Raw genomic sequence first — 24,527 nt, forward strand, 5'->3', positions numbered from 1 at the left:
ATAAAATCTTGAACTACCATTGAATCTTTGATGAAAGTCCGAAGGCACTAATTTTGCAACTATTAAAAGAAAAATTAATAACTATAGCTCTAATGGAATTCCCCTTGAGGTAATAACGATGGCCTCTTATTTTATTGGAGTATACAATTATCGAAAAGACAGTACACGATGAAATTGAGAGTTCAAATCTTGACCATGAACAGAGGTTCAAGTAACGTGAAGTGACACTAGCAATGGTGTAGTAACATGATGTATATATTAAGGGGTAGTTTAGTAGGGTGCGTAAGAATAGTACCGAATAGGGTGTATTAGTAATGTTAGAATTAGTGATGTTGGGATTAGTTATATTAGGATTATTTCTTATTGACTGTTTTGTTCGGTGTATTAAAGGTTTTGAAAGGACTGTTCTATCTTTATTTTTATTTTTTCTACTTCAAACACGAGTCACGATTTTATTGTCACTGTGCGCAAAAAGAAGTTGTCGAAGGGGGACTAGGCCTTACCTTCATATACATTTTGGAGCTTGTACTAGCATGACTCAAGATTTGTAAACATAACAGTTCCCTAGCTATGAACAAACTCGTTGAACCTAAAATAAAGTGGCAATAAGCTGGGAGTTCAAGGTGGATCGAACGTGAGCATGCTTGGTCTCCTCTTCTTGACTCGAAATGAAAGCATTTGCCATCTATATGTGTTCAAAAGTCCTTTAATCTGACTAGGTAAAGAGCAAAAATTTGTACATATGTACTGGTTTTCCTGATTGTGGCTGAGAGAGGCCATTCTATCTGCGACTTGGTTGGCCTCTCTAAAACAATGATTAGTGAAGATATCTTGTCTATTAATGAGTTTCTTAATATCTTGGACTGCTTCTTTGATTCTCCACGGAATGGTCCAGCTGCCAGAGATGCAATTTTGTAGTAACATTGAATTAATTTCACCAATGATTAAGTTGAACCTTTTTTCTATACACCACTTGATCCCAAACAAGAAAGCACATGCCTCAGCCCAACTGCTTGTACATTGCCCCAGCGAAATGGAGTAGGCCATTATAAATTTGCACAGACTGTCCCTCACTAAACCTCCTCCTCCACATTCACCATTTCTGCATGAACCATCACTGTTAAGTTTCACGAACAAGATAGGTGGTTTAATCTATTTCACCACATAGGTATTAGTTTCCATTAGAGGTAGTTCCCAAACTCTGCGCAGGTTCTCCCATGTGTAGTTGAGATCCAATTTCCTGAATTGAGCTTTGACAATTTGTATAATATTGAAGTTGATCAGTAAGATAGATCCTGCAACTGTTGGCCTCTCCATTTCATATTTAGAACTGCATCTTGACCTCCATAACTCCCATATTACTATAGGCGGAAGTATCCTGCAAATATAGGCAGCCACAGAGTTAGCAGTATTATGATTCCAGTAATTTACAAGCAAGTTTCTAAGTGGTACTCCCCTATATACAATGCCAACCTTGTCAGCATAGTAGTCCTATATGAGCTGCGCATATCGCCCACTGGTGAACAAATGTTGAACAGACTCTTCTGCAGGTTGCATATTTAAACTTGTACAACAACAACACTTAGAAATAATATTAGTGCCAAACTTTTTAATTCTATCATCAGTGGGAATTATGTCATGGACAGTTCTCCACGTAATGCAGGCCATTTTAAAAGGCACATTTTTGTGCCAGATCATGCTATCAAATTGGGAGATATGTTTCCTCTGTCTTAGTGTCTTCCAGGCAGAGGCTATGGAGAACTTTCCATCTTGAATTTCATTCCAGATTGGGGTGTCATTTTCATCAGGATGAAGATTGATTTGAAGAGCTGAAATCTGGTCTTTCATATTATCAGGAGGCTGGATATTTAAAGTGGACCAATCCCAGAGACCCTCATTTAGAACTTCATTGACCTTAATATTATCCTATACAATAGCTCCTCCCATTCTATTGTGTAGAGGACCAAGCTTGGACCAGTTGTCAAACCAAAAACTGATATTCCCTTTTTTCAATTGTCATTGGATGCAGGGCTCCAGTTTACTTTTCAACTTACATATGGCCTTCCAACTATGCGATTGCCCATTCCTCCACTGAAGGTTGACTGGATGCTCATTGCCAAAGTATTTGGCTTTCATGAATTGAGACCATAGGGAATTACTGGTTCTCAGGTTCCACCATTGTTTAGCCGTGAAAGCCTGATTAATATCTTCAAGCCTTCTGAAATTAGCTTCCCCCTCTTCATAAGGGAAACACAAGTTAGACCAGGAGACCCAGTGGTATCTTTCCCCCTCTTCTTGGTCAGACCAGAAAAATCTGGCTATAAACATCTCAATCACATCTAGTGACCCTTTAGGTGGATGAATAGCTGCCAGCGTGTGAGTATTGATGGCTAGGAGAACATGTCTAATGAGGACAGCCATGCCCCCACTAGATAAAAATTTTAGATGCCAACCTATAACTCTGTTGATGGTTTTGGTAATCATATCCACAAAGATACAGATCTTCTTTCTCCCATAATAGATAGGGCAGCCTAGATACCTCATGGGGAGTTTATCAAACCTCATACCAAGAATCATTTCCACTCTTCTAATAATGCTCTGAGGGGTATTCTCAGCCATAGAGTAGCAGCTTTTGTTCTTGTTTATCAATTGGTCAGAAACAGTTTCATATGTATTCAGGATATTTAGAATAAGTTGGAGGGAGTGCTTTTCACCACTAGTGAAGAGGATAGTATCATCAGCAAAGGCCAGATGGTTGACTTGAGGGCCTTGTCTCTTCATGTAGAAACCATGGAATCTCCTATTGTTTTGGAGAGCATTAAGCATCTGAGACAACAATTCAACACTGAGGACAAAAAGGGGAGGAGAAAGGGGATCACCTTGTCTAAGACCTCTGCTGGATTTAAAGAAGCCATGCTTGCTACCATTGACTATCAGGGAGTACCAGTTATTAAAAATGAACCTATATATAAGATTAATCCATTCCTAAGCAAAACCCAGATGTCTTAACATGAAACATAGATATGGCCAGGAGACTCTATCATATGCTTTAGTCATGTCAAGTTTAATAACAACATTGCCACCTCTCATAGGTTTCCTAATATCAGAAACAATTTTCTGAGCCAGAAGAATGTTTTCTGTGATGGCTCTACCTTTCACAAAGTCACTTTGGTTAGTAGAGATGATTTTAGGCAAGAGGGAGCTAAGTCTAGCATTGATAACCTTGGCAGTGATTTTTCCGATAACATTACATAGGCTAATTGGTCTAATATCTGAGAAGCTTTAGGGAGAATCAACTTTTGGGAGCATCATCAGGCAAGTATGAGAGAAAAACCTAGGTAAGACATGCCCATGGAAAAAAGCCACTACTGCTCTATGAACATCATTACCAACCACAGACCAAGCAGTTTGATAGAATCTTCCACTAAGGCCATCCGGACCTGGTGCACTATCAGGATCAATAGAGAAGATATTGTCTTTGACTTCTTGAGTAGATGGAGTGGACATCAGGAAGTTGTTATCATCATCATTGATGACCTTTTTAATAATATTCAAGGCTTGAAGATCTTCAGTGGTGTTATTAACGCTAAAAAGATCATGAAAGAACCTTACTCCAGCATCAGCTATCTCAGTAGTACCCTCCACCTAATTACCATTAAAATCTTTGATCTTCATGATGGATAACTTTTTCTTTCTATCACAAATGGCACCATGAAAGAAGGCAGTGTTTTCATCACCTTCAGATAACCACCTTACTCTGGCTTTTTGTCTAAGCACACTATCTTGCAATTTCAGGAATCTGGTGAATTCTGCCTTAGCTTTGGATAATTTGAGCATGTTGCCTTGGTTGTTGTCATTAAGGTAGACTTCTTCCAGTATTCTAATCTCCATTTCAAGTTTTTTTGGTTCTTCATAAATATCCCCAAATGCAGTTCTAGATCAAGAGCTTAATGCATTGTATACTCTCTTGATTTTTTTATGCAAATTGTACAGAGGATTGCCATTGTCTTCTCCAAGCCATGCATGTTGAATCACATTGAGGTACTCATCGTGATCCACCTAGAAATTCAGAAACTTAAAATACCTAACATGCTCAGAAGGAATAGAACCACAAGCAATCAATAGTGGAGAGCGATCAGAACAGGATCTAGACATGTGCGTGACTGAGGTCCCACCAAATAGATCAAACCATTCAGCATTGTAAACCAATATGTCCAATCTTTTCCATATAGTGTTTGGGGGGTCTCTATTGTCAGTCCATGTGAAACCAGATCCTACATAACCCCCATCATGTATCTCACAATCAGAAAGATAAGAGATGAAGTCAAGACTTTCCTCAACTCTAAAATCTCTGCCCCCTAGTTTCTCTGCAACATTGGAAATAATATTAAAGTCCCCCATAAATCCCCATGGACCATTGATAGTACCGGCAGTTTCTCTAAGATCATCCCACATGAGGTTTCTTAGTTGCTTATCACATTTGGCATAGACTACAGTCATGAAGAAGGATAAAGGCCTATGTGTATGTTTGATATCCTTGGTTGTTGTATGATCCAATAGTAGAGAAGAAACATGTTCCACTCCTTCTCGAATCTCGCAACCTTCTTGGAGACAAATTATTGAAAAAAGTGATATTTTGTTGAACCTGATTAGTAGTATCCTTCCTGCCTTCAATTAACAAGCTCTTTCTTGCAGTTTGAGTTAGTTCATTATCTGATTTGGAGCTAGGTTGTTCCTCTGTTAAGCCTTCCATGATAGTGTCATTTTCCTGATCTTTGTAGGTTGTGTCATCTCTTGTGGAGCTTGATAACTGTATGGGCTCGTTATATGTATGAGCCTCTGTTCTATCCTTTTCTGCTTCCTTATGCACTCTCTCTTTTTAAAAAATTCCATCATAGCTATCAATCAAATTGGGGTCCAATCCATAAAGAGGGGTATTTAGTTGACCCAAGCCATCACCTATCTCCTTATTTTGATCCAAAACAGTAGGTTCTGGGATTATAGAAACTTCAATAGGAATGAAGTCTTTAGCACTGAATCTCTTCCTGTTGCTGCTCAATTTTTGCATCTCTTCCTTTGTCACATGAACTTGGCTGAAATCCATGGCTTGGCATTCATCATCTTTCTCCTCTGGATATCTAGTTTTTTCCCTTGTTTAATTTTCCTTTGGCCTCCCTTACCCTTCTGGATTTGGGGTTTCTTCTTGATCTTGGTGTTTCTTTCCTTGTCGAGTCTGGTAAGCTTCTGAGGCAATTGTGTGGAGATGATAGTTACCTCAAACAATGACTCGGGGGTTGTCAACAGCTACGACATTCATGGCTTCATTTCCTTTCATAGTATTGTGTGTTACCACCACAATGTTTTGCCTTTCTTTGGCTTTGTAACCTTGTTGAACCCTTCCTTGTTTAGAATGTTTGGCAGTATTGTCATTACCTCCTATGCCAATCTCGGTGCCCTTTGTTCTTAGATTCGCATTTCCCTTTCCTTTCTTGCTCTCAACTGTTTTCCATCCTTCTTCATCAACAGCTTCTTTCATGAGATCTTCAGGCACCATTTGATGGTTAGGGACTGCGTTTGCAATTTTGGAGGTTGACATATTAATGTTTCCTCTATTCATCTGATTGTCTTCACCTCTTTTGCTGGTATCTTGATGGTTGATTTCCTGCGTGATCGTGTTGGAGACAGCAATATTCCCGAGTTTGTTTTCCTTTCTCCCAACTTCTTTTTTCAGTTCTGGATGCAAAATTCTACATGTAGCATCAGAATGCCCTCTCATTTTGCAATGAGTGCAGAAGGCAGGTATGCTTTCATATTCAATCTTTTACACCACAATTCTTTACTGCCTTCGCTGTTGATAATTTCCAGGAGCACCTCTTGGACAATAGGTTTTGCTAAGTTAATCTCCACCCTAACTTTGGTTGTGGTGGGTCTTGTTTTGGACATAGTTGCCTTGTCCATGATTAGTGGAATTTTCACAGGTCCAAGAATGCGGCATAAAGCATCTCATTCATAATAGTGCCATGGAAGGCTAGGAAGAGTAATCCAGACATGAGTGAATGACGACTCGACATCAGGTTTGAATGAAGTTGACCATTTTTGTATAACCATTGTGTTATCTCTGCCAAAGGACATGTAATTTCTCGAAATAACCTCGGAGTGATCCTCTTTGTTATCAAAGTCGATAAAGACGTGGTGCATATCATAAGCCCCAATCTTGACATTGCCTTTTCCAGGGATAGTTTTAGCAAATTCACTGCATATGAGTTCTATAGAGGGCCTAATACGAGTGAACTTACCAAAAATCGTCCATTTGCATGTCTGAGCAAGAAGAACATTCTCCTCTTTAGTAAAGGTAACCACTGATTTTCCTTCAAACAGACCAAATGGTCTGTAAGGGAGAGTAATAGAGCCTCGTCTGTTGCTTTTATCTGCATTCCTCAACACACCTTTATAGGAGGTTTGGGATGAGGGATCAGTACCAAAATTTCTTATATGAGAGACAACTTCATTACTAGCAGCAGTAATTCTGGAACCTTGAATGATATTCCCTTCTAGATTTAGGGGATGGAAGTTCCTTTGTTGTGGGATTTTGAAATTATTGGTGGAATTTGGCTGAGGTATAGCTGCTTGGATTGGGTATGAAGGGTCGGGGGGACGGTAGGTCCACCGATTGGAGCATGTGGATCTTGCCGGAAAATTGATCGAGAGAGGGGGGAGACAGAAAGAGCCGTTCGTGAATGAAATTGCAACAACAACTACTTCAGATCTTCACTGGTCTCTTTCCCTTGTGTTCTATCTTTATACATGCTTATCCATGTATTAAAAACTATGATATTGCTAATGTGACGGTTTGCTATGTATAAGAATAATACTAAATAGCATACATAACTAATATAAGTATTAGTTATACATAAGTTGAAAAATATTATCAAATAAGGGATTAATAATATCAAAGCTAACACATATATTATTTTCTCTAATACATCGATCCCTAAGAGGATTTTATTAAATAGTTGATGGTAATCTGGAAGTAGTTCAACGTCAATATTATTATAAATCCAAATAATCAATGTGATGACACTATACGATGTACATGCATGTAATGTTTTAATTAGGTCAAAGAAAAAGGGTAATTCTGGTAATTGGAAATGGATTGAGGTTGGGTAGTTCGAGCATTGGAAAACAAGAGGGAAGGGGATACTATATTTCATCTTTGATTGCGAGAACAATTAAAAATCAAATAAATGCAAACAGTAATTGAGACGGTTGAGAATAATAGCCATTACGTCATATGATAAATACAAAATTAAATGTTTGTGTTCATCTTCTACTACCATCTTCAATTAAACATTCTTTTTATTTTTAATTATTGTTATAAAAAATAATATATGCTTTTTCGTTTTTCTTTTTAAACTTTTTTCTCACTAAATGACCTATTTAATTGACTTTCTCAATTTGGACATCTCTCCTTCCTTGCATGTTCCCTTATTCAATTCTGTTTTAACTCTTTTCGCCTTTTTCCCACCCCTTCTTTAACTCATACACATGCAAAGCCCCGTTTCCCTTCCCTAAGATTTCAGTCCTTTCTTCTTGCAATAATTAATCTTATTTCAAATATGTCATGGTACGGGATAATTTGAACTACAAGATCAAATAATATTATATAGTTTATACCGTAAAGTTGATTTTCGACGGAATGAAATAATTTTAAAATCGTAATTTCAATTGATCCCACCTCCATAAAATCTTTATTTCACTAGTTTTACAGGACATGTGTCCCTCGAATGTCACTTCTTTATTGGATCTCACCGATTTTATTCTTCTATTGAATAGACTGAAAGTCACTACAAAATACACATCTCAAATTGGTTGCGAGGGAATTATTGTACTTTTTTAGTTTTTCAATATTTAAATTTTATTAGTGAATTCATGGACAATATCAAACTCTGAAAATTGACCAAAGTAACCATTGATAAACCAAAAGCTACAAATTTTGAGCAGTTAAGTACTAACAAGATAATTTACATCTCAATTTGAGATAAAATGAGATAATTTACGAGCATGGAGAAAAATACCTATTATCGCACATAATAGTGTGGTCTAGTGGTGAATCACGTAGGATAACCCATGAAAGATTAAGGTTCAAATCACCCGACAATCAGTGGAATAATCAAAGTACGCGCAATTCAAACATCACTGTCCTAAAAAATGCACCTAATAAGTTTAAGCAACTTGATATGTATGAGAGGATCTCAAATATTTTTAGATATTTTTAAATAAAATTCTATATAAATCTTAAAACTATATATAAAAAATTATATATTTATATGTCAGTTTGGTTCGGATTTTTTACTCAATACCAAACCAAATCAAACCAAACCTAGTCGGATTTTTTAATCAGTTTGATTTGACTTTTCAGTTTGGTACGGTTTTTCGGTTCAGTTTGTACACCCGACTATTGAATGCAAAAGTAATATATGTGCATAAGTGTGTAGACAGAAAGAGGGAATCAAAGTCATCCGAAGGAAACCTAGTAAAAAGCATATGCTTCATCTGCTTCTTATTACTTTAGTACAATTTTAGACATTAAAAATTGAGAAAAATATGGTACATTAGTGCATCTATTTTTTTATTAAACGAGTCTTGAGAGCCAGCCGCACACGACTCAAGTCTAACCCTTCTATTCTTCTCCACTTAAATATCAAGTTTTTGTCAGCAATAAAGTTTGAAACGGTGACGTGAGTCTAATGCATACACCACGTGTGTGCTATTACCACTAGACCAAAGCCCCTGGAGGCACTAGAGCATCTTCAGAACATCTCTTTTGTCTTGCCAGATAAAAGTGTTGCACTATGTGCTTAAACTATTTTAATTTACTCGGAATTGGCTACATCAGTACTTCCATTTTCAACTAGTCAAACTCAAACCTCCTAAAAAGATGTTGGCAAGTTTAGAAGATAACCCAAGAAAACAGCAAATTAAAAGAGCAAAGGCGAAATCACAGTAGAAAGAATTAATTTGACCTCAAAATATAGCCAAAACTACAACCACTCCATCCTCACCATCACTTTTAATTGAACAAAAACAAAGCCAGAGCTGGTGTCAGATAATATGACGCACAGCATTTAGCTAGTCAATAAAAAAACAAAACCTAGACATAATTTTAGAAGGCAAATTTCATGCCTCTAACTAAGGATAGAGTTGAGAACATATACTTGCAGCGACATCATGAATGCAGGCATACCATACCCCAATTTAGAATCAAACAAAGTGCATTAATACTGTCAACAATCTCTGAAATGAATATTGAGAAGCATGAACTTAGAATGATGCAGTACTTAAAACAGAAAACACCAACATGGCAGGCAATGACACTCTGCAATCAGTTCATCTACTCTTCAATCTGCCTCTACATTAGATAAATAAAGAAAATTGAAATTGCAAATTTCAGCAAGTTGTTGACTTGTTCGCACAAGCAAGCTTGTGACCGTGAGCTGGTAGTAGTGAACAACGTACAACAAGCAACTGTATGCATACGTATATCAATTAATAGAAAAACTAAACATGCAACGACGTACGGTACAAGGTTCCCATAAATTGAAAAACAGGTGATCTCATCATCGTTGGCACACAACATAGTCTTATTCCGAACTTCCCCACCAGTTTTTTTATGATAGAGTTTAACCACCTTGTTTTATCCCAAAAGGACATCTTGCTGTATCTGATAAAAAAGAGTTTGCTCTCAAAAGTAATTGTTCTTAGCTAGGTTAAAAACACCATACACTTGTATCCTGGCCAACAGGGCTTGCAGCTTAGGAATACACTAACCTATTTTGAGTCAAAAAAACAGCCTCAGACATTCCACCTTAGCATACTATACTTTTCAATAGATACTATGTCAATTCTTTTTTGAGAAGGAATACTTTTCAATGGATACTATGTCAATTCTACCAACGGATCCAACATTATATCAAGCTAAAATTCTTTGTGCTTTTCTTTTATTCATAAATATGATTTCAACAAGATTGACATATAGCTATCGCAAAGCAAGTGATCAACTAGTATATTTCTTTTATAAGTTGCCACACATCGACCAATTCACCAAGTACCTATTGCCTCCTACCAACACAGCTACATGTACTACATAACAAAGCAACTAGCATTTATACCACCTCCAACGGTCTTATACTTCCAAATTCTTGCTACTCCTAATTCTTAATTATCCCAGCCACGACTAAAGAACTTCAGTAGTCCCTAAGATGTTAATAACAAGTTTAATTCCAGATTATGGTCATTTAGCATTTTGCCACACTTAGCCAACATAAACCAATAAACAATGATTTTTCTTTTCTTGGAGGACATTTTAGCTGACTATGGTATAGGAAGTAGAGCACGCAGAGCCAACTAAGTAACTAGAAAAAGCTTACAGGCGAGTCTCAAGTTTTATTCTTCCAATTCAAAGCGGTTGGTAACTTTGGTTGCAAGAAAATACCATTCTCATTTGAACATAATACTTCCAATCACCAGTGATTTGTTTATCTGCAAAATTATGGCAAATGCATGACTTCATACCTCTCATTATCTCATTGTGAATCTGAGATACTCACATACAAACCAGTAGATTGCAACCAAACAAATTTAAGTCTGAAGTCACTGAGAAGTGAGAACTTCTCCAAAACATGATTTCAAAAGATTTCACAAGACAACAACAAAAATGTCTTGAACACTGTTCTAGCAGTCTGTAGCAGTTTGGGATAGGTAGTGATTACATGAGTTAGATGAAGGTTGTTAAAGGCAAGAAGGGTAGAAACACCACAAACTATGTTGAAGCTTTAAGCTCAAAGCATAATTAAAGCGTAATTAAAGTGTAATGAAGAAGGGCAAATGACTTTCTTGTACTAAAATCAAGAAGGGCAAATGACTTTCATTAAAGTGTAATGAAGAAGGGCAAATGACCGTTGTTTCAGTTAATGCGACACATTTTCCTTTTTAGTCCGTTCCAAAAGAATGACACTTGCAAATTTGGAAGCAATTAACTTTACACTTCCCATTTTACCTATAATGAGAAGCTTTTATAACCACACAAATGTTACGGTATGTTTAAGGCCACAAGTTTAAAAAGTTCTATAACCATAGAAATGTTATGACATATTTTAGACCACCAGTTTCAAAAGTCTTCCTTTATTTCTTAAAATTCGTGTCAATTCAATCTCGGTCACATAAACTGGAACGGAGGAATATATACGAAGTAAATAACATGTCAAACAAATTTTTGCAATGACTAAGAGAAAAAACCGAACCAAACCAACAAAACCGCAAAAACCGAACCAAAACCGAAAGCATTGCTGAAAGATTAATATTATAAAACCGACTTAGCTGGTTTAGATTCCTTTTAAGCAAAAACCGAGTCAACCGAACCACGAACACCCCCAGAGACAATGATGAAACAAGGCAAGCAGGCTTCTACATAAACTAGAATAATTTTATTTAATTAATTATGTCTTTAACACCCACCCACCCCCACCCCCACCCCCACCCAAGTCTAATTATAGGTCAAGCATGTAAAAAATTAACTTGATAATGGATGGCGATGCCATAGTGAGACTTAAACCGCGGACTTCTATTTGCTCTGATATCATGTTCAATTATGTGACTATCAAATCTAAAAGCTAAAACTTTAAAAAAGACACTTTTATTTACTTAATTATGTTTCATATATTTCCCCGCAAGTATAGATTTAAATCTTTTTCATTGGCCAAACACGGAAAAATATTTTTTGACGAAGGATGGCTTCCAAACTTGAACACACTATTAGTATTTAAGCGACTTTACATCAATATGTTTAAAGGCTTCCTATAATTGGTAAACAATGTGCAAAACACTCGTTCCCGGCAAAATTCTTAGGAGAAAATAAGGGAATTCTCCACAATACGCATTATTGGCTTCCCTCTATAAATAAGACATAAATCCGCCAATATATGGAATACACTATAGAGTTATAGAACTTGAGGAGAAAACTAGCCTATAGGAAAAGTGTTAAGTAGGCCATGTAAATACGGAAGAAGTATTGTATGTATATCTCATTGGTAAGAATAACTTGTATACATTGATAAGTGCAAGTACAAAAAGATCCAAGCTTAAGACAATCGTCACCATGCATTATCTCAATTTCTTCTCCTTTTTTATCATATCCCTCAAATGATACCGGCATATTTGTGAGAAATTACTAGTTGTGTATTTACCAATATGTTCAAGTGAACAAAATATCATCGTGCATTTTCCAACAACTATTGTCTATTTGTGGCTTTGTCTCTTTTCGTCAATTGCATTAAATAACACTGCATATTGACTCGCAATCCTTGTGCAAACCTAACCCAAGAAGCCCCGCCAACATAGGTGTCCCCATGTGCCACCACGTACCACCAGCCACACAACCAGACGTGCTTTCTGGTGCCACGTTGTATCAGGACCCACAATCGTGAGAACGACAATAGCCACCTTGAGACCACAGTCCAACAATACTGAAAGCAACCACATATCCTGATTCCCATAACCTATTCTGACAGCTAAAATTGTAAATTTTGGCGTTCTAGATTTGTAAGCGAGGAGTTTAACATTTCAAGTTAAATTTTCAAGCCTTATAGTTTGAAATCGACGGAGGCCAGAGACTCCAACCAAGGTGTTCTTTGATTTACCCAGCAAAATTCCACTGGTTTTTCGGCAACTCAATACCTTTGGTCAATTATCTTGACTTTTCCACAATTCCACCCACACTACATTGGTATTCCAGCATACTAAAGATATTTTATCTTATAACCATCTCCGGTGATTGTGCTTTTTAAAAGAAAAAAAAATTTGGGAACCTTCTTTTTCCAGCAAACAAATTTTTTTGAAGAATTTCTTCCCACAAACAAAAATAGTTTGATCTTCTCAGCGTGCTCAATTTCACCTTAGGTAACTATCTCATATTTTGTGGCCATTTCAATTGTGCCAAATATATCTCAAAATTTTGGTCACAGAAAAAACGGGACTTAGAGATTGAGGGATTGCATGTTCTTTTATTTCATTATCTTGAGTTCCTAAAATAAGGTACTTGAGAAATCAACCTCATAATTAGTTTCCGCAGTTCAAGCAAATAATTTTATTACCCATTGATAAATGGACCTTGGACCTAACTCAACCCCAAAAGTTAGCTTATGAGGTGAGGATTGCCCAAGACCATATAAGAAGACCATGGACCTCAAATCCCACCGATGTGGGACAACTCAACACCCCTCCCCCCCCCCAGACCAGGCCTGCAAACTGGAGAGTGGACAACATAAAATGGAGCCCAACATCGGTAACAATAAACGGGATGGGCCTGGCTCTGATACCATGATAAATGGACTTTGGGCCTAACTCAACCCCAAAAGCTAGCTTATGAGGTAAGGATTGCCCAAGACCATATAAGGAGATCATGGACCTCAAATCCCACCAATGTGGGACAACTCAACACCTATGAATCTAGATACTTTATTTTAGACCTCGTATCATTGATAAATGAGCTTTAGATCATATTTTAATAATATGTTTCTCTTCTCCATTAAAATGTTTCTCAAACCCTTCCTACCGCCAAATAGGTAATATAGATCCCAAACGCCTACTGAAATATGTCGAGTTACCTATACACCCTCTTTGAATTATATTCTTGGCTGTACTTTTAATTTCGTATTCATTAGTTTCTTAATGACTTAATTGCTTAATAACCTTTTTCAATACATGTGCTTGCATGAAGGACTACCCTTATTAATACTTGTACTTTCATGAAGGACCACAATATGAGAAGGAGAATTCATATTGAACATGAGTTACATGAATTTTACTATATTAACTTTTCGAGACCACCCATAGCTTGTCATTTGACCAACTCATTTGATTACATCCCGTTTTATCTAAACTTCGAGAAAGTGGTATCTTGTTTGTCATTGTTTTGATAAGATAACTAATTTTATTAAGGATTAGGGAAAATTCCATATACAAGTCATACATCCCAAAAAAAAAGAGCGTACACCAAAATATGATTCTCCACAAAAGAGGCACAATCCTATCCTCTACACATATAGGGGTCTTATGAGTACACCAAAAAGAAACTAGAAACAAACGACTTTGCAATTTTACAAAATCTTGTTCCACCCTTCAAATGCCCTCCTATTTCTGAGAGGGAAAAAAAATTGAGATGGAAAAATATATATAAAAATGCCCTCCTATTTCTTTCTTTCCAAATAACTCACATGAGTGCTAAGGGGGTAACACACCAAGCTCTTGGACTTCTCTTCCCCCTGCTATGAGCCCAACTATGTAACGCTTTTTTCACTATGCCCGGCATCACCCATTGCACCCTAAACAAACTAACGACCACCTTTCACAAATGATTAGCCATTTTACAACGCAATAAGAGATAATTTACATCTTCGCCCGAGCTTTTGCACATGAAACACAAACTGACGTAGGTGATCCTCCTTTCTCAGATTTTTCGCTGTCAAAATCACTCCCTTTGCTACCAACAATGCAAAGAAACATGCCTTTCTCGGCGCTCTAGAAATCCAAATAGAGCATCAGGGAAAATATGTTCCTCTCACCCTAATAACCTCTTATAATAAGATTTAAGAGTGAATAATCCATCTCTATTTTCTCGCCATTTTCATACATCAATATAATGTTCAGTGTATCAACCCGTACAATACCTCAACATAGTTGTGAAATTCCTACTCCCAATCATGTAGGTTCCTCATGAAGCTCAAATATTAAAAAACAACCCCCCCGTGATATCTTCAAATTTGATGGATTGTCATCTCTCTTTGGCATAATACTCTGTATATGTTGGGGAAGGCTTCCCTCAACTCGTTCTCCCCGCACCATTTATGCGCCCAAAAACTAATCTTGCTTCCATCCCCAACATGGAAAAACATGTCCACTAAAGTCTTCTCACTCTTTCATGATACTCCTCCATAAACCACATCCATACGGTACTGATGTTTCTAGTCCTCCATCCTCCTTCCGTGATATCATATTTTTTCGTTACCACCCCCCTCCAGATGCATTCTCCTCCACCCCAAATTCTATATCCATTTCCCTAGCAAAGTTTTGTTGAAGACCTTGAGATCTTTTACTCGAAGTCCTCCCCATTCCTTTGGAGAAGTCAAAACTCTCCAATTTACTAAATGATACTTTCTTGTTCCTCCCGTTGTGTTCCATAAAAAGTTTAGCTGAAGTCTTTCCAACCTTTTATTTAATTTACCAGGAGCCTGCAATAGTGACATAAAATATGTAGGTATGCTAGAAAGAGTGTTTTTTTATCCATACTTCCATCCCTCCTTTCGACAAATACCTCTTTCCGATCCAATAAGCCGCTTCTTACTCTCTATCACCGGATTTCACACTACAAGATCTTTGCTCAAAGCACCCAACGATAGCCCCAGGTAGGTAGTAGGTAAAGTACCCACCTTACAATTCAACATTTGTGCAATCTCTTCAATATTCTCCACTTCTCCAACCGATGTGATCTCACATTTTCTGAGATTGATTAGCCCTAACATAACCTGGAACCATATAAGCATTTGTCTCAAGTGAACTAGTTAGGACACCTCTGCATCACAAAAAAAATGGCATCGGCAAATAAGAGATATGTAATTATCACATTACTATGCCTTCTAAACGAAGCATCAAATCGTTCAATAGTCCTTCAATGACCGACCTATCCATCATTTTGCTCGATGTTTCCATCACCAAAATGAACAACACATGGGATAGTGAATTCACTATTTCAAACCCCTCGAACTCCCGGAAAACCACATGGACTCCCATTCACCAAAATACAGAATCTGGCAGTAGAAACACAAAACTTGATCCATCTCCTCCATTTATCCCCAAAGCCCATTTTCAACATAATGAAATCCATAAAATCGCAATTCACATAATCATAAGTTTTCTCAAGGTCCAGTTTACATAAAGTTCCCAACTTACATAGCCTCCGAAACTCGGGAATAATGGGCTCATCTCTCAGTCCTTCTCCACTTAAATACAAAGCTTAGTTTGCACGACCCAGGGCTCGAACCTGTGACAAGTCACGAGTCCCTCAACTTTTGCCACTTGAAGTAAGCCCTAAGGGATTAAATGAATATAATAATTTGAGAAATTTATTTATCTAATAAAAGGTCATAGAAGAGAATCAAAGTTTGTACCACGAAGCTTAAACCTAGAACCGCTCACCAGGCACAAGAAGCTAAAGGACATCTCATCAAAACTGGAGTTTTGAGGAGTTATTTCCTATCTAATTTCATCCACTTAGGTCAAAAGAGCACTATTGACTACCTAATTTCGAGCTTAAGAGAACTTATCATTGAAGCACTTCAAGGACTCACAAATTCTAATTCCTTGAACATTTCTCAATTGGTGTGTCACCATTACGCAGAGGCCATAAACTTTTATGTAATTCCTTAAACATATAAATGTTAGTTCTGAGATTTCTCTGAGAAATATAAAATCAAGGAAAGAGTTCTAGGATTGAGACAAATAAAGCAGGTAATTGAATATGGAGGAAAGAGAAAACATTGAAGTTGTTGTCAACTTATTTGTCTCTATTCCAGATAACTCATGGCCAGCATTGTTCAAGCCAAAAAGCTTTAAGAAGCGCTCCAAGTCTATTGGGGCTTTAAAAGGGTAGTTAAAGTATGGGCTTTAATTAAAAAAGACATAATGAAGAAACAAAATAAAAATATATCTATAATGCAAGATAAAAGTAACAAATTCATTGATAATGTTTTTATTTAACAATTAAAATATCTCATTGTTGATTATATTTATTATTTAGTACCGTTCGTCTCAAGATAGCATGCATGGGAAATAAAGCGCATGCTTTAGTTCCTTGCCTACACTAAGTAGCTTAAGTGAGGCAAAGCGCACTCCCTGAGCTTTTTTAGGCTTCAGGGCTTAAGCGCGTCTTAAATGAGCCTTTGACAACACTGTTCATGGCTACATATTCTTGAGAGATTATTAGCCGAAGGGTGTGGTCTAGTGGTCAATGAAGTGGATAAGAACTATGAGCTCTTAGGTTCAAATCTCAGCGGAGGCAAAAGCATACTAAGTGATTTCTTCCCATCTGCCTAAGCCTTGGTGGGCAGAGTTACCTGATACTTGTGTTGTTGGAAGGTAGTACGTATCCGATAGAATAGTGGAGGTGCGTGCAAGCAAGCCTGAACAACATCTTCATTCAAAGAAAAAAACAAAGTCTAGTGCCTGGAAATACTAATCTCACTTTATTTGGACTCATGTTGAAAGGACAGCATTTGTCTGATGCCAAAGCTCTCTCTTTCTCATTTGTCCTTTTTCCTCACCCTCATCTTTGGTCCTTGCAACTCAGATCTAATATAAGTGCTCTACTATTGTCCTAAAAGCCAGTGCGTGTTTTGCATTTCAAATAGGGGAATTACTTGCTTGTGATTGTGTTCTTTACAGAACCTATTTTCTTGATTCAAATGCAGGAAATTTGAGTTATACAGTAATCAATAACAATCTATTACTCCATTGGAAACAAAAAATCCATAACAAAAGTTACCATTAATACAACAACAATAACACCCCAGTATAATCTCACTAGTGGGGTCTGGGGAGGGTAGTGTGTACGCATACCTTACCCCTACACTGGGGTAGAGAGGCTGTTTCCGATAGATTCTCAGCTCCCTCCCTCCAAGAGAACTCCCCACCTTGCTCTTGGGGTGACTCGAACTCACAACCTCTTGGTTGGAAGTGGAGGGTGCTTACCACTAGAGCAACCCACTATTGTCTAAAAGTTACCATTAATACAAAAGAAGCATTATCATAAGTTATGAAATTGGGTGCGACAGGTCTGCTTGAAAAAAGAATCGGAATGTGGTACAGTAAGTTTCCCGGGAAAAAGAAAACAACAATCCCTAATAGTTCCAGCTCTAAGTTTTGCTTTCAAAAGCCACGAAAGAAAGGGTGTCAGAGCTAACTTTGTCACTTTTTGGAACAACACACTATTACTTCAGAAACTAACAATTGTCCTCAGGCTTATCAGAAAAAATAAACACCAGTTCTCATGCCTTCTCTATCAGAGTTAGATGCAGTGAAGGAGGGACAAAAACAGACCAAATTTCTACTATATTATATTAGGTTAAAACAATTATAACAGTAATAAAAGGTACCTGCTGAAGGGTCAGTAAAAGCCTTCTAACCAATTTCTGCATAGCATCACAAGGAAAAGCATGAACTATGATCCATCGATCGGTCAAAGGATTTCTTTTTTCAATTCTGCCCAACCACTACTGCTTCTTACAAATTTGTCCACTATACCAAACTCTTTATTCTGCGCCAACCTCCTAGAATAGTTCTCAGTTGAAATGAGGCCCTTCTTAAGTCTCCTATAGTAAATGATTTCCCAAGGCCACAAGCGAGAACAACCAAAATAAGTTTCCACAGGTAACTCATTTTCTCTCTTCTCTTGGTTCTCTAGCGCATAGTGTTTGAGAACCCGGTATACTTCCTCCGAGGATAGACTTGTCAAAGTAGCGGCATGAAGCCTCTCAGCAACTGGTGAACCAGAATTTGGATTTTGTGCCCATGTCTGCTCTTCCACCACATCATTATTTTGAAGCTCCCTTGTCTCTGCCAAACTCTTTGGAGATGCACTCCATGTTGTAAGATCACACGTGTCAGATCCTGTGGTATTTGAATTTTTCCATTGACAAGAATCTTTGCCTATATCTATTGCATCCCTCCTCTGACAACAATCATGCTCAACATCCTCTTCCAGTTCAGTAACTGCAGCGTCACCTTGATTTTCCACTTGAACAATGATGGTTTCAAGCTTAGAATCATCCATTCTAGCAGCACTATTTTCCAGTGGTTCCCCTTCAAATAAAACTCCATTAGACTGAGAGTCACCAGCATCCACGAAAGTGGCCTTCTGATATTTCTGCACCTTTTCCGGAGACAGAGATGATGTAGGAGAGCTTGACCTCGACTTCATATTAGACTTGTAACTTTTACCTCTGGTACGAAGGGTTGATGAACCAGAATGTGAACTGGAAAATGGAGAATCTTTAATGGAGGATACTAATTTTGACCTAGATGGTGAGGGAGACTGAGACAAAGACCTCATTGACCTAGAAGAGGACCGTGACTGAGATGAAGTATGATTCGAATGATTTGAAGGTGATATTGACACCCTGGCTTTTTTTGGAAGAAACTTCTCAATACTCCCCTGTTCCTTCCAACATCGCTTGTTTTCTCTGTGGTTGTTTCTTCCACCTCTGTGAGTCGTCCTTGCTGAAGGAGAAGGTTCACTCCTCAATCTATGGCCATTTCTGGATTCAATAGCCTCCCTGGTACCTTTGGTCATCCTCAATGATATTGAGTCACGACCAGCTCGAAGTCTTCTTGAAGTCCTGGATTCAAGCCTCTTGATCCCCTGGGGACACTTCTGCATTTTGTGACCTGCTTCACCACAGTTGTAGCAAGCATTTTGAGTCTTAGGATCAATTTGCTCTACTCCTGCTTTCTCTTCAGGCTTCCTCAAAGAGAGTGAACCATCCCCATGTGTCAAAACATTTTGCTCCTTCCGCTCATCAGCCTCATTAGGTTCATATCTATCAAACTCCAATCCATCCTCAAGGACATTTTCATTCATTTGGTTATCATTTTTTGAGAGGTTTCCCTCAACACCTCCACCTTGATCCGGAAAATCATCCACGAAGGGATGATGTTCCTTGTAATCTTTTTTATTCTCATGGCATGCCTCATCCGTAATTTCAGCAGGAAGCCTTTCGCCACCATTCCCTTGCCTAAAACTTTCTTTATAACCTTGTTCCCCATTTGAACCAACCCCACGATTAACATGGTCAACATAATCTTCCCTAGCAGAGTGCGTCCTTCCTACTGCTTCAAAAGATTTAACATCTCGTGTATATTTCTGCAAGAACCGAGGCTGCTTATTAGACCATGAAAGACTTATTGGCTCTCCACATATAAACTTCCCTCGAAGTGTTTTTAGAGCTTTCTCAGCATTTCTAGGATAGTCATAAACTACAAATCCAAATTTGTCTTTCACGCGAACATTACACCGTCCGAATCTCCGGAAAGCACGCTCAAGTTCATCTCTACGAATGCGAGATGATAGGTTACCAAGGTGCAGAGACATCTGTAGCATAAGACATAATGTTACTAAACATTTAACCAGAGCTCATCTGTTCATACAGATAGATATTGCACATGTGATTCATAACTTTTTCTCTTGGATAGTAAGCAGCCAAAAAACATTGTCTGTCAAAATATTGACTCATGAACTGCCATGTGAACTACATACCAAAAAGTAAATTGAAGAATATGCAAATTTTCCCAAACATATTGGAGTTTGTATTCTAGATCCTCGACAACTTACATCCAGCTCACAGCACTCAAGAAGCAGACTATATCTTAATAAAGCATAAAATTTAAATAAACAAATAAATAACTGCAAATACATCTTTGTTTTGTCTCATTTCTTCTTCCTAACAGAAATTAAATGGCACAGCCAATAAATACACACACACACACACATATATATATATATATATATATATATATATATATATATATATATATGTATGTATATATATATATATATGTATGTACGTGTATATATACTTGATGAGCTAATTGAACACCACATCGATTGTAATGCACACATTGAGCTATCATTGAGCTACTAATGAAATCCTATTTCTTCCTTGACACCAGATAGCCAAAGACCATATCAAATCAAGTAAATACTTCGAATATTTCCATTTCTTTCCGTAAACTCTTTTCCCTGTACCCAACTAGCAAAAAACGGCTATCCACTATTTTCACTATAGTATTAACTTGGAATAGTGTTTTAAGACAAAATTTTATGGATTACCACCAACAATTGAAAAAAAGAATAATACAAAACAAAAGATAAAATAAACAAAATTGGAAAAAGCACAACAATGTTTTCAATCTCAAAGTAACCAAGTTACAAAAGCGAAGCATTTACTGACTTACAACAAGCACAGATGAACCACAAGGACAATCACAATGACAATTAAGCATTCATTTCTCTCACAAAACAAAGAACATGTGTACATGTACATATATGCTGATTGAGCCATCATTTCTCTCTCAAAACAACGAAGACATATACACAAATATGTTATACATCAATCCCAAGCTAGTTGGACTTGGCTATAAAGGGCGGCCCGGTGCACTAAGCTTATGCGCGGGGTCCGGGGAAGGGCCGGACCACAAGGGTCTATTGTACGCAGCCTTACCCAGCATTTCTGCAATAAGTTGTTTCCACGGCTTGAACCTGTGACTTCCTGGTCACATGACAGCAACTTTACCAGTTACGTTAAGGCTCTCCTTCAAACTTTACCAGTTGGAGTTGGCTATATGAATCCTAAATACCACTCCACTTGGACCCGTGTCATTCTGAGTACAAAACGATTTGTCTTTTAAGAGAAACTATTTTATATACACTTTATACAACTACTACTACAACTACTACTACTACACCTCAATCCCAATTTGTTTTGTTCTACTCAACAATTTGTCTCTGAAAACAAATTAGGGTTTATCTGGCACGGGTGTTTTCTACCTTTTCTTTTTCGACTGATATATTCAAACACATGCACATGTATAAAATAGTAGAGTTGGTGTAAACAGTATCATTAAGATTCATAATAGGCCTAACTTTCTCCTATTAAAAACACAATGTTCATGCTATAAAATCATTTTCTTCGTAAATTCTAAGAATATTAATCATGAATACTGCCCAAATGGGTATCTTTCTTTTCCATGAAATGTCAATAACACGCTAAAAGAAACTATTATGGGTGCAAAAGAGAGAAGAGAAGGGCAATGGAAAGCTCTAGCAAATTCAAGAAACGTATTATCAAAGAGAGCATACATACACTAATAGGCAAGCAAAGAAAATGGGTTTCTATATATGGGACTACCTTGAAATGGCCTCCTCTGCGATTGGGCTCTTTTGCCTCTGTTTGGTTTTGGATCTTTTGATTTGGGAAGAAAGAACAAGGGGTGAGATATTAGAGCTCATTTGTAATTACCTGAATGACTTTAACTTATCCACACTAATCTATATCTATATATTATTATTAAAAGACACAATTTTTAAAGTTAGTTTTAGTATTTTAATATTTTTAAAATATTTACTTGAGTTATTATACAATTTTAGTCTTTTATTTTAATTTTTAAACATAAAATTGAAAACACAAAAATAGTTTCACTTTTAATATTTAGTTTTATTTTAGTAATCTTTTCTAATTAAGTAAGAGTGATCTTATATTTTTGTAAGTACTTTAAATTATTTTTAGGAGAAGGTTTGGATTTTTAGTTAATGAATTTTCAGTTTTCTAAGAGTTGAATAATCCGAAATTGGGCCAATTCGGAGCTCATTTTTGGATTATTAGTAGCCCAGCAAGACAAAGGCTTATTCTTCCCATTCTCTCTTAGCCCAAACCCGTTTTTAACGCAATTGACCCATCCCACTTTTGTTCTAATCTTACCCATTGATTTGATTTAATCCAACATCCCAAACTTTCCCTTTACCTCACATAAAACATCATTTTTTTCATTCTCAAAACCCTAAAGAGACCCCTAAGAGCTGCAACCCACCCTAACACCTCTGCCCGCCGCGCTATTCGCCGGAAAATCACCACGTGTTTTGGTCCCCCATCACTCCTCTCTCTTCCCTCCACGTCGTGTGACATATAACAAACCCGAATATTCCCCATTCTTTCTTCTCACTCGATCTCACGTGATATATCTCTCTATAACAAATGAAGGATGGATGGGAGCTAAGGGATTAATAAGCATTTAATCCTCTTCATCCATTTGTCCTAAGTTAGTTGATTTCAGAGAGATTTTTCTCCTTTTGGGGGGATTTTCGAATTTATTGGGGAAGAAGAATAGAAGGTTCTAGGCTCAAGTATTTAAGGGGTGAATCTCAGTTTTACATAGGGATTTTTTGACAGAATTTTCGGAGAAGAAATTAGGGAAAAGAACTAGGGTTCTTGTTTTGGGGTTTGGATCTTCCCTCGTACGATTTTTCGTGCTAGTTCTTTCAAAAATTAATTAGTTCTTTCAGCTCTTACTTCAAATCCGAAAATACAAAATATACAAAGGCGACTCTGAAAATCCTTTGAAACACAATCTTTTGTCACTTTCAATTTGAAAACCCTTTTGAGCTTCAAAAACTACTATTTTTTTATTTAAATAGGGTTAAGGGTAAAAAGGGGTGTGACAGCTTTGGCGACTCTGTTGGGAAGTTGCAGGTTCAAGCTAATACTATGATCTTGTTGGCTTTTTAGGATACTCAATTGAGGCATTTCTCTGTGTTTTGTTTTTATTATTATTATGTTTTTATATTTTGTTATTATTTGCTAGTTGTTTATGTGTACAGTTTTTTCTTTATGTGTTATTGCTTTATAACTATCATCATTTGCATAATCGTGAGTCATCCTATATGCTAAATGTTGCATCTTTGAGGGTAGAAAAGTCATTTGGCGGACTGATGTTTGGGAAAGAAGGTTGAAAAATGAAGTAAGAGAGAATATTGAGGGTTTTATCACTTTTAGTTTTCTTGCTCCGTTTTCTAAAAAGGAAAAACAACAACAACAAAAAAAAAAAAAATTACACTTTCTTATCATTTTCAAAAAAGGCAAAAATAGTTTTTCCAATTTAGTTTTTTTTTTTTCAAAGCTTTCTCCCATATCCAATCCTCTCAAACTACGCATACCTGATTCTCGTCTTTCGGGGCGAAATACATAGGCAACCCACATAGAGTCCGGTCTTCCTAGTGAGTCTCAAGTTCTTGGCTTCAGGGGTCGTAGCCAAATCTTACGTGTTTAGCCACATTTGGCCACATCGTCCGTCTTTGCAAAATAGGGATATTTTTGCAAAAATGGCTTGTTAACTCATGTCTTAGAGTCCAAAGTCCACAACAAGGTGTCCTCTTAGGTTAAGGTCCATTCTTGTTAAATTTGCATGCTCAGCCATTTCTGGCCACATAGGTCGTTTCTGCAAAAGGATCATTTTTGCAAAGTAATTATGGGGATTATGATTCCTTGAAGTTCAAGGCCATATAGGCCTTCGTGAGGTGTTCCATGTCTTAGAGGTAACCTTTATTGAGTTTGTACTTCTAGCCACCTTTTGGCTATATAGGCCAGTTTGCAAAAAATAGCCTCAATCGTGTCTTGCATGTGTCCAATATGAGGTGTTATGGCTCACGTAGTATCTTGAGTCACTAACTCTGTTTGTTCTTATCCTTCTCATTCAGGTTTGGATCCACTCACCAGAGCTTGAGCATGACAGACGTCCTAGGGCCATCCCAGCTAGGACTGTTGCCTTCAGGAGTTGTTTGAGGAGGCTCTTTATATTTTTGAGTCTGTTTTCATGTTTTATTTTACTTTCTTGCCTTGTCCAGTAGTATTGAGTCTTTTAAGTGGTGT

At 37.2% G+C, this 24,527-nt stretch overlaps 2 protein-coding genes across 9 annotated transcripts; both read right to left on the reverse strand.

Moving 5' to 3' along the window:
* Nucleotides 1-412: 412 nt before the first annotated feature.
* On the reverse strand, nt 413-22,125 carry LOC104102360 (uncharacterized). Of its 8 annotated transcripts, none has more exons than XR_687677.4 (4): nt 22,014-22,125; nt 18,204-20,197; nt 10,428-10,539; nt 413-1,378 (listed from the first exon to the last, which is right to left on the reverse strand). XR_687677.4 is itself a non-coding variant. In XM_009610060.4 (2 exons), the coding sequence occupies exon 2, from the start codon at nt 20,195-20,197 to the stop codon at nt 18,287-18,289; it is 1,911 nt and encodes a 636-aa protein (XP_009608355.1). In that variant the 5' UTR covers nt 22,014-22,125; the 3' UTR covers nt 17,886-18,286. The 8 variants fall into 8 exon arrangements, 1 of the variants encoding a protein (XP_009608355.1); XR_004508623.2 differs by having other exon boundaries at nt 693-9,294; XR_687676.4 differs by having other exon boundaries at nt 693-9,409.
* LOC138895661 (uncharacterized) lies at nt 619-5,104 on the reverse strand. The gene is made up of 10 exons (XM_070180375.1): nt 4,960-5,104; nt 4,573-4,875; nt 4,085-4,490; nt 3,757-3,934; nt 3,401-3,645; nt 3,037-3,280; nt 2,055-2,985; nt 1,607-1,904; nt 1,201-1,378; nt 619-1,152 (listed from the first exon to the last, which is right to left on the reverse strand). Exons 1-10 carry the CDS (start codon nt 5,102-5,104, stop codon nt 619-621), a joined length of 3,462 nt encoding a protein of 1,153 aa, XP_070036476.1.
* Nucleotides 22,126-24,527: the final 2,402 nt, after the last annotated feature.

This window comes from Nicotiana tomentosiformis, chromosome 7 (assembly GCF_000390325.3).
Source record: "Nicotiana tomentosiformis chromosome 7, ASM39032v3, whole genome shotgun sequence".
Classification (NCBI taxonomy): Eukaryota; Viridiplantae; Streptophyta; class Magnoliopsida; order Solanales; family Solanaceae; genus Nicotiana; species Nicotiana tomentosiformis.

What these genes read in the sequence shown, in the direction of transcription:
- LOC138895661 (XM_070180375.1), bottom strand. Translation starts at nt 5,104, where the DNA reads ATGGATTTCAGCCAAGTTCATGTGACAAAGGAAGAGATGCAAAAATTG. An exon ending in TGCTTAGACAAAAAGCCAGA is followed by an intron (nt 3,646 to 3,756) that starts GTAAGGTGGTTA and finishes AATGGTAATTAG; the next exon opens with GTGGAGGGTACTACTGAGAT. An exon ending in CATGGGAGAACCTGCGCAGA is followed by an intron (nt 1,153 to 1,200) that starts GTTTGGGAACTA and finishes GTGGTGAAATAG; the next exon opens with ATTAAACCACCTATCTTGTT.
- LOC104102360 (XM_009610060.4), bottom strand. Translation starts at nt 20,197, where the DNA reads ATGTCTCTGCACCTTGGTAACCTATCATCTCGCATTCGTAGAGATGAA.